The 11,849-nt window shown below is 42.9% G+C and overlaps 1 protein-coding gene across 13 annotated transcripts in view; it reads right to left on the reverse strand.

The window, feature by feature from the left end:
• Nucleotides 1-11,849, reverse strand: part of LOC111656727 (prominin-1-A-like) — a 76,934-nt gene that overhangs the window by 38,431 nt on the left and 26,654 nt on the right. For all 13 annotated transcript variants that reach the window (XM_087174593.1, XM_087174592.1, XM_087174591.1 and 10 more), the window contains one exon: nt 7,120-7,325. In XM_087174593.1, coding sequence (XP_087030719.1) covers nt 7,120-7,325 — 206 coding nt within the window. The remainder of the gene's footprint in view (nt 1-7,119; nt 7,326-11,849) is intronic.

Genomic DNA, 11,849 nt, shown 5'->3' on the forward strand with positions numbered 1-11,849 from the left:
GGGGGGGGGGGGGCTGCTGAGCTCCCCGGGGTTTCCCCTCAGTGCTCCGTGCTCCAAAAAAAAAGAAGTGGACCAGTGATGAAAATGTGTGTCTACACATTATTTGGGTCACTTTATTAATAATACAGCAGAAATCAGAGCTAATATCTCTTGTCACATAAATAAGAGCGAGAGTACTGCAAGCCTTCCGTAACACTGTATATGAACTGAGCTATAAATACTTTTTGTGGCCTGGGTTGAAAATCGTAGTTGTATTTTCTTTGGCTCCTTCTCTTGTTATTATTCTTTATTATAATATACTTACTAGGGGTGTAATGATTCTCCAAATCCACAGTTTGGCAGCCAAAATGTTCCCACACCATTGATTTCAATGTCAGCGTACATCAGCGTTATCCATCATGAGCTAATGAAAGTAGCCTCACTTTTACCACAGGTGCGATTACTCCATCGTGATTGGACCAACGTAACCACGTGACACACAGTTGTAGGATAATGAAGTAGGTGTAATGTGTAATATTTCCGCGTTACAAAATACACGGCTTGCTCTAATGTCACATGACGCCACGTCTCAATACGAAGAGCTGCAATACTGGGAAAAGTGCGGGCCAATCAAAAACAGTATTTCCAACATGTGCTGTATATTTGTTTATATGTAGTTTTAATGAGGTGTAAATAGCGTTAGCCTGAAGGCGTATCGATGCCTGGTCCTATACCTGAAGGCGCAATTTGTTAGTCCGATCAAAATCACTAGGACCTCAGAGGACAATGTGGTTGTCTGTGAACAGTTGTGTAAGAATATTTAGATTTTCTAACATGTTTAATTCAGGAAATGTTTCACGGAGCCTCAGGCGGTTTTACTTCACGTTAACTTCTCTTCTGCTCTCCGTTAAACTGATGTGTGAAATCTCAAAACTCTGAATTTATTAACAGCTCTTCACCATTGCAGCAGTGCGGGACAGTGGCAGTGGGATGTACCATATTTGTTTAACATTTAAATGTTTTTAATACACAATTTGTATTTAATTTTTGCTTCCAGAGTTGTTTTTTTTGCCTTTTATGTTTGATAATTAAAAGAAAAACAAGAAGCATTAGTGAGATCACAACCCACAGTTGAGCCGGGGGCCTTGTGGTCATCTTCTACATTAACTCAGTTGCAGATATCCCAGAAAGCAGATCTCTAAAGTGACTGAGCGAGATTCAGTTCACTGTCGCCTGCATTATCATTAATTAACCCCCATATGATTAGCATGAATTACTGAACCCTGCAAAGTTGGGACCTTTTGTGTTAATAGTGTTGGACACACAGCGACTGAAATAGACCGCTGAAGTGCATGCTGGGTAACAGCATGAGGCAGGGGTCTTCAGTTGGCCCGAACAGAGGGGAAGGATCTTCTGTCTGTCATTTTATCATTAGAAATCCTCGCAGGGGTTACGTGGAATCAGAGCTGATTAGTGGAGACTGAAATAGCTTTTAATAATGTGCGCTGTGGCTTTTACAACAACTGTCAGGCTCCGTGCGACGCGCTGTTTTTACGAACCGCGGCGCAGCGTTAAGATCCTGTGTGCTGCACCACAGCACTGCTGATCACATGGCTGATCTCCAATCATTCAACTAAGGCTGGGTGATAAAACCATACTGATGATTAATACAAAGAAAAGTAATGATAATAAACTGGTAAGTGATTTATGATAAATCGGCATTTTCGTCCCAGTTTTTGTTTCTCACGTGAAATATTTTTACTATTTATTATTACATGACAGTTAACACCACTGCGATCGTTCTGCCTGATGTTTATCTAAGAGCATTGTTACAGTTGAGGATGAATGTTACACCATGTTGAGTATTAAGTTATTTATTTAAAAAATAGACGAGTTTAGAACATAATAAACCTTTTTTTGCTTTATTTAGGGTCAAGTCTAAACTGGACACAAGTTAAAACGTCCCCTAAACACAAAGTTTGTGGTATTAATGGTATTAAATGTATAAATCCATAATTATCAATATGGATCAAAGTGAATCACATCGTGTGTCTTCCTTCATATGTTGGAGATGTCTGAACCAATATCCTCCCGACAAAAATAAAGAGTAAACTCGTAACGTTTGGTTAATTTGGGTTGTTTAGGTTCAGTAAAGCCAGAAGAGATGAACTGGCCTCCTCCGACAAAACGTAACCACAACAAAGCTGTTTAACGCACGCTCATTATCACCACATCGTTATAACGATTCCAGCTCATCATGCCGTAAATTTGCCTCTAATTAGCTGCTGTTTGGGGAGGATGTTAGTAATCTCCAGTCTTTCCCCACCACTGCCAGCATGTTTCCACCTTATGTGCCCAGATTCATCATCATTTACGTGCCGGAGTAATTCAAGGATTGATAATTAATGAAGGCCTGTTAATCAGTTTATGCTTATTTAGATTTCAATCTGCATTCACCCAATTTAACCTGGTGAGAGTGCTAATAATGCAGCTGCACTAATCAGAGTATTACCTTAATCTGGATCTGATGAAATCGTTATTGTTTATGTAAATGTTCTGATTCTTCACACCACGTCGAGCTGCACAAAGCTTTTTCTGCCTCTAGCGTTTTTTTTAAAGATGGAGCGGCGCCACAGAACGAACTCTGCACTCGACTTTACATCCGCCGCGTGCTTTGCTAGATTAGATCGCACGCTGACTGTGTCACTCAGCCGAGCGCGTTTGCAGCCGGGGCGTCCGTGTGAATCGAACCCCAGATCCCTACAGCGCTACTCACTTCCTCATTCACGTTTACAACCACAGCTTTTTGGCAGCTCCTCTGGGATTTGACCCCGTCCCCTTCACAGCACCGGGGCGACGCGAGGGTGAAATCCTCTTCTTGTCTTTCTCGGTACAGATTTATTTCTGTTGTTTGTTTTGTTGCAATCAACCACGTCCTGCTCTGATTCTATCACATAAAACATTATAATTATAAAACGATTACACCAATTCCACCCTGTGTCGTTTGCTGCTGATTTGACTCCAGTGTGTGAAATTAGCCTCATGTTTCTACTTAATAAATGTATAAACGTGATTACCTCGTGCTGAACCACAGTCAGACGTAGAGCCGGAGAAAATGTTTTGATTTTCCAGTGAATTGTGATTTCTTCTGTTTGAATGATCCAGTATTGATTCTTTAAAAAAAATCCTGAGATTGATCTTTTTCTCAGTGAACATGTACATCTGCTCTAAATGCTGTGTGTGGGCAGCACAGTTACTCAGTGTGAGATGTATAGTGTGTGATTTTAAAGTGATGTTGATGGTAGACATACATACGGTCTTGTAAAGTTGGCCGTGAATTCACAGGACTGTCGAGACTCGGGATGATTCGATGCAGATGAAGTGACGCTCTTGCAAGTGGTGCAGGCTTTTTATTCTTGCTTTACTGTTTTGCACGTGCAGACCTAGATTAGTTGTTTTGCATTTGCTAAAATAAATAAAGCCAAGAGTTTTAAACCAGTTACAGCGGGAAACAAAGTTCAATTTGTACTAGCTATTATATGTTCAAGAAAACAACAGTGTTAAATGCAGAGGAAATTTAAGTTGCCGTTACGCAACATTGGTATTTATCTAATAAGACTTGGAAAAAAATCAAATCAAAGTGATTCTGGACTTGATTCTTGGACGGGGAGATCAGTGCTGATATTCAGCCCTAGTTGGATAACAAATATTAATTCTCCAAACTCTTGTCTTCTCTTTTTTTGTTCCTTCCAGATCTCAATGACTCATTGAAAAAGAAATTAGATAAAACTATAAATCAGCCTCAGTACCAGACCACAAACCCACTTTTCTAACCTCAGGGTTACCAAGGCAACGCTGCACAGGTCTGCTGGGGGTTTGTCCTTTTCTTAATCACAACTGTTAAAACCCACACAAGCAATACGTCAGGGTGCAGTATTTACAAGTTTAATCTTGTGCATTTAAATGTGCAATCTGACAGGTGCATTAAAGTCAGTTTATTTAAGAAGGGGAAGGGGAAGCCACCTCGGTCGTCCTCTGGGTATTTCATGACTTATGCTTTTAATTTGAAGTGGGTTTTATTTGGAGCCGACTATGAATGTTTCCTGCTGTTACTGGAAAGAAGGTGTATTTACTGCCATCGCCTCTGTGGAAACATCTTATCATTTAGACTCAGGAAAAAAAAGAAAAGAAAAGTGAAACACCTTCACACTGCAGTTAGAGGCTGATGTGACATTTCTGGTGAAGCAGATAAGTCCACATCGCAGATCGAATTGCATCGACGCGGCGCAGTGTGTCGAAAAATAACATTTAAAGAGCAGTTTTGAAAGAAAAGCGCAACTAAACTTTCAGAGGTTTTAAACAACCAGGGTGAAGATCAGGTCTTCTCTTGGTCTTTTTATGTTTCACTTTGTTTGGTATAAATACAAGAACTGATGAGTTGGCAGGTGGTAGCGTGCAGAAAAGTCTGCTGCGTGCAGAAACTAAAACTTAATCAACAGAAAATCCAAGGGGAAAGCATCGGTCTTACCCACGCTGCTTAGGTAACAAGGGGATTCCTGGTGGCTGCAGTGGAGAAAACACCACAGTGTCCGATTAGCCTCAAAGATACACTGCCAAAGTAATGTCAAACTTAACTCATGGATTTCCCGGCAGAGTAACGTGTAGTTTATAGTCAATTGTGCTGTAATGTCGTCTGCCAGCACATAATTTAACGTCTGGGCTTTGCAATATAAAATTCTGTTTTCACTCTCTTCTCTCACACCCTCAGCCATTTTTATCGTCCTCACCCTCACCATGGCGTCTCTTACACCCTCTTAATCCAATTTTAACACTTCTTGGAAAATAAATATCACCCATGCCACTCCTGTGCCCGACCGTCAGCTTTCTAGTGGCGGTAAGAAGCAGTCTGGTCCAGGCCTCGGACACTCATCCCTCTCTCCTGCCTGTAATTGCTTCATTAGAGCCTCTGCAGCGTCTCTGCCTGGTGGCTCGGGAGATTTAATAAGAGCTCCGAGGATGCTCTCACACTCCTGCGTCTGGGCTGCTAGGATATTGCTGTGGAATTTCTAATATCCGGGCTCCTTTCCAGCGAAGACAGAAAGTCAAAGAACATCAAACTAAGTACATTCCTGGATCCCCCTCAGTCGAGCACGAGACAAAAAGAAAACAAAGAAAAAAAAAAAACCCGCAGCTCTCCGCAGCCTTTTTGTACAGCGGCTACATCCCCAGCGGCTTCTGCCTCTTCCAGCCGCCGAGGCCGTGAAACAGAGAGTGGGTTCGGTTTCCCGTTGGGCCATTTTCTGAGAGAGGAGTCTTCAGCGAGATGCGGGACAGTCGGTCGACATAATGGGCTCATATAGAAGAAACGAATCAGTAAACTTAAAGCTTTACCCCCCCCCCCCAACCATTTTCAGCCTACTCCTATCTACTGTTCTTTTTCTTTTTTCCATCACTTTCCATTATCTTGTGCAACCTGAGTCAAATCTCATCACTTGCTTCACTGCTGTTTCTCACTTTGCGGGACGATAGCGCTCCAGTGTTTTAGAAAACGAACCCTCAGTGCCAGAGGTGTCCCCTTTAAATACTGTGAGGACATCTTTCCACTGGTGTTCTTTTATTAATGACGGACAGGAAGGGCGTGTATTACCAACCCTTTCATGGTATAGAAAACTAGAAGACTTACTGTATCTTTAATGGAACTGGCTCTGGTGAAAGGTTTCGGTGAGATTTGGGTTTAGATAAAGATATGAACTCTACAGGCCGATAAAGACGGCCTCCATTATCTGCTTCCTGCTGAGGGAAATCAGCTGTTTCTGTACAAATATCACATTTTTTTGTCGCAGCTTTCTGAGTCAATGTGATATTTAAACGCTAAAGTTTTTTTTATCCAGATCCAAGATATTTCTACTCTTTATACTAAGAACATTCAGAGAGGTAACATGAACATCGCTGTCAACAACATCTCTGGCTCTGAGCATGAATTTAATCGTCTGTTCTCAGGGTTGATTTCAAATTAAGAAGTGCAGCATTTAATCAAAGGCTTGTTGTCAGATTTCAGCGTTTGGATCAATAGAAAAAACGGGGACCAATTTGTAAATAGCTCAAATCATCAATCATTCAAACTTTGGAAATATAGAAAACAAATATATTCCTAAATTTTTCATCATCTTCCGTCACTTGAGCCACAGTCTTATCACTCTCCTTGCTTCTATTTTTTCCCCCGTCGGGACGGTGGAGTCACAATATGAAGAAAAACTCACCCTAAAGCCAGTCTGTTGTCTGGATACATGTCAGTTAAAAACAATCATCTGAATCCAAAGATCCTCGCAGAGGGGCCGCAGCTGTCGCTCTCTATATTCTGAGTATCTTCTATAAAAGGAAAGCCGGTGTCGGAAAAACTGTCAGTGATGACAGTTTGGATCGTGTCGAAATAGCGGTCGGTACAATTTCAAATTCCTGGACTGCAACAGTTAATTATAATTACCACTGCTTAAACCATTAACAATCTTTGTAATGTGCATTTAGAATGGGGGAAATGATAGCTGGAGCAGCAATATAATAAACCCTGAGGGCAGGTGCAGTAGGTGTTATACAAGAACCCAAGGAGAATAGTGATGTGGAGATGAAATCGTAGCACTCGGGTGAACTTTGGAAACATCACATATTTATTAGTCATGCAGGAGAAATTATAAGGCTTATTGTGGATTTGTGAGCTTGTCACTCGTCTTTGATTTGTCTCTAATGACAATAATTATGAAACCACCACAGTAAATAAGCCTCAGTGTGAACGGCCTGCGGATTATAATGAGCAGTGCTTAGACTGAGCACAAGTATGAAGGGTGCTGCCACAGAGTATCTACAGTAGGACTTTACTATATATAGAAAACAGCGTGGGGGATGGGGAATTGCAGGCTGATGACCAGTGTGTGTGTGTGTGTTTGTGTGTGTGTGTGTTTGTGTGTGTGAAAAGGGCACATACTATTACCAGAGGAGTGTGTGTGTGTGTTTGTGTATACAGTATGTTTTTGCCTGAATGTGTGTACGTGTTTGCATGAGTGTAGAGGCAGAGGCGTAGCTTGCATATAATCGCAGTTTGTGTGTGTTTGTGTGTGTGTGTGTGTGTGTGTGTCTCATACTCACGTGATAACCAGTGAGGTGGAGAAGAGCAGCGTTCCCAGCAGGCCACGCCGACAGTCTGCGTTCTTCCTCTGGCGCTGGTGCATCTCGCCGCCACAGTTGTCACAGCAGCGACACATGCAGAAGAAGAGACCAACTATCGGCATCAGAACGGCGAACAGCAGGCCCACCGCCGCACACACGAGGAAGCCTATCTCGTAGTAGATGGCCTGGGGTCAGCGGGGGGGGTGGGGGTGGAGGGGGGGGATGAAAGGAAAGAAAAATGGAGAATGAGAAAACATAACAGAGAAAGGTGGTGAGCATGGTAATGAGATGGAGAGAAAAAGAGAAGCATCAGAGGTGAAAAAAAAAGGAAAAAAGAAAACAGAGATGAAATAACGAGAGGAGCAGATGAGGTGGGGGGGGGATGTTGAGCAGAAACAGGATTGAATCAGGAGAGAGCAGCAGATGAGTTGGGGGAGTGAGGGAGAGAAGAAAGGATAGATTTATAATGACATAAAGGAAAAGAAGGGAGGACGCACACAAGGAGGCAGAGGATAAAAATGAGCAACAAATCTAAAAATATCTGGTAGGATCCCACCGCTGGAAATTCTCTCTCTACTCTTTGTCCAAAGGGGGATTTTGTGGATAAACAATGTACACATTGCGTAACACTACTCACTGCTGGAGAATCCTTTCTTTCCACTTCTTAAATACCAGCAGCAAATTCAATAATCGCCTCTTTAACTTCATTATTACACGAGATAAACGCAGAGACTCTTAAAAATCTGTGGGATGACAATACTCTTCTCACACACTACACTGGGTGGAACGAACAGAAAGCAATTATTAAAGGTTGTTTTTGTTTTTTGTTACATAAATTCCCAATAAAGTGCAATATACACTGAGAGGATAACGAGACGTGAAGGATGCTGGGATGGGGAATACTCAAAGGAGTCAGAGCCATCCGTGAAGCACCCTGTGGTGCAGTTTCTTCCCCCCCCCGCTCTAATGAAAAGGGAAAGACGGCATCTCTGATGAAAAACCTGCTTCAGTGGGAATGGACTACAAGGCAGTTAGTGCACTGCAGCAAAACTCCATCCTAAGAAGCAGTGGAAACAAGAAGATAAATAAGCCCCCGGGGTGAGATAATTACGCCTGTTTCACTGAAGTTCATCCCTTTTTAATGATTTCATCGAGGTGTCTGTCAGTTTCACCAAGAAAAAAAAAACTGATCTCCTCAGTTGATGATAAATTTGAAAAGATTGAAGGATGGAAGGGAGTTTAAGAAACCATGAAATAGGTGAAATTATCTCCTGGCAGTGGCAGACTTCTGTCACTTGGTTCAAAATAGGATTTTTAGTGACACATTATAGTGTGAAAACCTTGCAACTCCAGCTTTACGGGCCGAGATTGAAGAATTACATGGTGCACCTATGAAGTGACACATTATACAGCCGATAGCAACACCCAGCTAAAACTGATGCAATCTAATACAACAGCCCTGCATCCCGTCGTCGTGGAAGCTATAACGATTGGTCTGTCTATCGACGAGGGCGGGCCGGAAATCAGGAACACACTCAGTGTAACGTGTGCAACTCGTAGAAAAGTAGAGCCTCCAAAATGACCATAAAGTTGAATAAACGCCTCTTTAAACTAAAAGTGACCGTTATACCTTCATCGAGAGAGAATTTATTTCATGGCTCTTGCATTAGTTTCCAGTAGCTGTAGCTAATAACCTGGAAAACGAGTGTATATTACCTTTGGGCTATTGGAAAAAAAACTAATCAAAACCTGACTGGATGAACGAGGAAATGCACGAGTCAAGATTCAATTTTCTTTTTTTCTTTTTGTGTTGATCTCACCTGTAAAACAGCATCATACAAGTTGCACAGAGGGCAGGTGTTAGGGTTAAACGGTTAGTGAGTGAACGGAGCTCGTAGGTTGTGGTGAAGTGACGGTGAGACTGTGTCAGTGTCGTCAGGAGTGAGCGGAGGAATGCTGACGGCTCGGTTGGTTGTTTGAGTTTTTTTGGCGTTGGGATTCCTTCCCGTCTCCGAACAGTCGGCCATGAAATCTGCACGACCCTCGTCACGCGAGTCTGGATAATCCTCGACTCTGATTGAATATCAGAAATACTCGAGGTGACTCAACGCGGCTTCTTACAAATTCCTCCTGATATATTGAGAGAGTTAAATTGCTGCTGTTGGCAGGTTCAGCTCTTCCACCTCCTCTTGTCATGTACCACAGCGCTGCTACTTAATCTGCCGCTATCTAAACCGCACTCGGCACCAGCTTTGGAAATTGGCAAAATTGAATAGGGGATTGGTAATTCCCACACCGTATGTAACTTGTCACAATGAAGTTCAATAGCATCTCATTATAAAAGGATCAAAGCGGCGCTGCTATCAGTGCTCCTGAATGGACGAACTGCTCTCCCAGCTGATTCACACTAATCTTAATCGCCCTCGTAGGTCAACGACCCCGCCGTCGCCAGGGACTTGCAGATTTTGCTTTTTAACATGCAGAGAGAGAAAAAAAAAAAAAAGAAACTGCTTCTGAACATTTCAGAGAGAAATATTTCTCTCGGGTTAATTTGGAAAATCTTTGTGCAAACTTAGAAATCTCCAGTGGTGAGTATAATCCAAAAGATAGAAGCCAGTGTTTGGATGAGTGAAGACTGTGGCTGCGTCAGGAACAAGACGTGGGAAGAAAAAGTGTTTCAGTCACAGCCGTCCTAACGTTAAAGACGTTTCAGGGTCAGTGCGAGTCGACAGGAAAACAGCAGCACTGTGAAGATGCAGGAAAGTGAAGAAGAGGAGACTCTGGGCTTGTGTGTGTGTGTGTGTGTGTGTGTGTGTGTGTGTGTGTGTTTGTGTGTCCCATGTCAACTAAAAGCACCAATGTCAGGACATTGTGCAAATCTGAACGCTTGCATTGTCATTCTGCTCCTGGGCTCCGTTTGTTATTGGGTGAATCCTTACAAAAAATAAAGAAAAAAATAAAAAGATTTTATTTTTCTACCACCACTCTTCAAGGGGCCTCAAGCTCCAACTATTTTTGGACTCTAGCTTTGTCTTGGCAAGTGCCCAAAAGAAGGAGGTGACCTAACAAGAACAAACTGTATGATGAGGTGGCGGCATGAATTCTTGTAACTTGAATCGGATTCAATCAAAGCAGCAGCCACGAGCCCCCGCTGCAGCGTCCTCCAGCAAAGACGCCGTCACCCCGAGCTGCTCGTTCACTGTAAGACGAACGCTGCTGTGAATGAATCACACGTCCTGATCATTTGTTGTCTTTTGATTCGTTATCCTGACTCAGGTCCTGCTGCTCGAAAGTAAAACCGAGCGGCCGACACGGACGTGACAAAAAAAAAAAAAAAAAACTGCAGTTCCTCAAACGGTCACTTGAGGCTGGATCCAAAAGAGAGTCAATCCCCTGAAGACTCCCGTGTTAAAGTGGAGCCTCTCTGGGCTGTAATGTTTACACCCTGGTGTATGAGAGGTGGATGGTAGCTTCAGGTATTGTGACAGTAAAATCACATATTTCTGGAGGAGCTGGGAAAACCGATTATCCTCCCACTTATTAATTACAAGGAGGCAGCAGGACACACACACACACACACACACACGTGTGTGGAGGGGTTGTGTTTTGATCCTTTCCTGCATGATTTGTTTGACGCTCTGTGGAGGACAGATGTTTTTATGAAGCTGTGGCGGAGCAGCAAACTGTGTATCAGTGGTCCGGGTCAGTGTGTGAAGATTTATAGTCGACGAAAGAGTTCTGCCAACGTCAGCACGCAAAAGATCAACTGTGTGTGTGTGTGTGTGTGTGTGTGTGTTTGTGATGATGTCTGGCTTATACTTGCTGTGGTTAGGGAGGATATCAGGGTGGTTAATACGGCTGAGAAGCAAATTAGATGGCTGACCAGCAGTTTCGAGGCACAGTATGACTGTGCGACACTTTTACACGACATCACTGCAAGTCATTACAATCCGGAAAAATTCAAAGAGCAGAATGGAGTTTAGAGTTTGCAGCTGTGGCACTAAACGTATTGATTTCACTAATTCAGCTGTAAAGAGGGAGACGACAGTAAACCGATGCATCGCCAAACCCCATATTTGTATTTCTTCCACCGTGTTTGGTTTGATCTGGCGCTGACGGGAACCTGCTGGTTTGTGTTACATGCAGCCAGGTGGGGAAGCAGGGGTATTATTTATTTCACTATATGTAGAGTTTCCACCTCACTCAGAAGATCTGGTGCGTAATCACTGATTATATTAACTCATCAAGACAGAGGACGCTCAAAGTCAATGACAAGAAATCACTTTATTTATAAAAGACAAAGCTCCTTCAGCCTCGTCTTTTATTCATTTTGAATCCCTCGTCAGATCTCTTGTCTAAAACTTTGAATTTAATTTCAAAGTACTAACTGAGCGTCGGCGATGCAGTCAGCGTGTCGCTCCTCCACGAAGCTGAAAAGCTCTACATGACGACAAACCTCAAAGGACGCAGGAGCTGCAGTTTTCAAGGGTAAAGGGTTTATTCCACGGCGGTGGTGAGGTGGGTGGGATGGCTGGGTGAAAGTCGTAGGGCTGCACAACTGATCACGTCGCCTCCAATGATCAATGAAACAATATAACCAGAAATGTAGCTGCTGTAAGTGTCAATGTGTTATGAAACAAAAAGTGGGAATTTTAACTACAGTTGTGCAACCCCAGCAACTTGAGGGATGACACATGGGGGTGGGGGGG

This window comes from Seriola lalandi, unplaced genomic scaffold (genome assembly GCF_002814215.2).
Source record: "Seriola lalandi dorsalis isolate HSWRI2012SDOR001 ecotype SW California unplaced genomic scaffold, Sedor1 jcf7180002054367, whole genome shotgun sequence".
In the NCBI taxonomy this organism is placed as follows: Eukaryota; Metazoa; Chordata; class Actinopteri; order Carangiformes; family Carangidae; genus Seriola; species Seriola lalandi.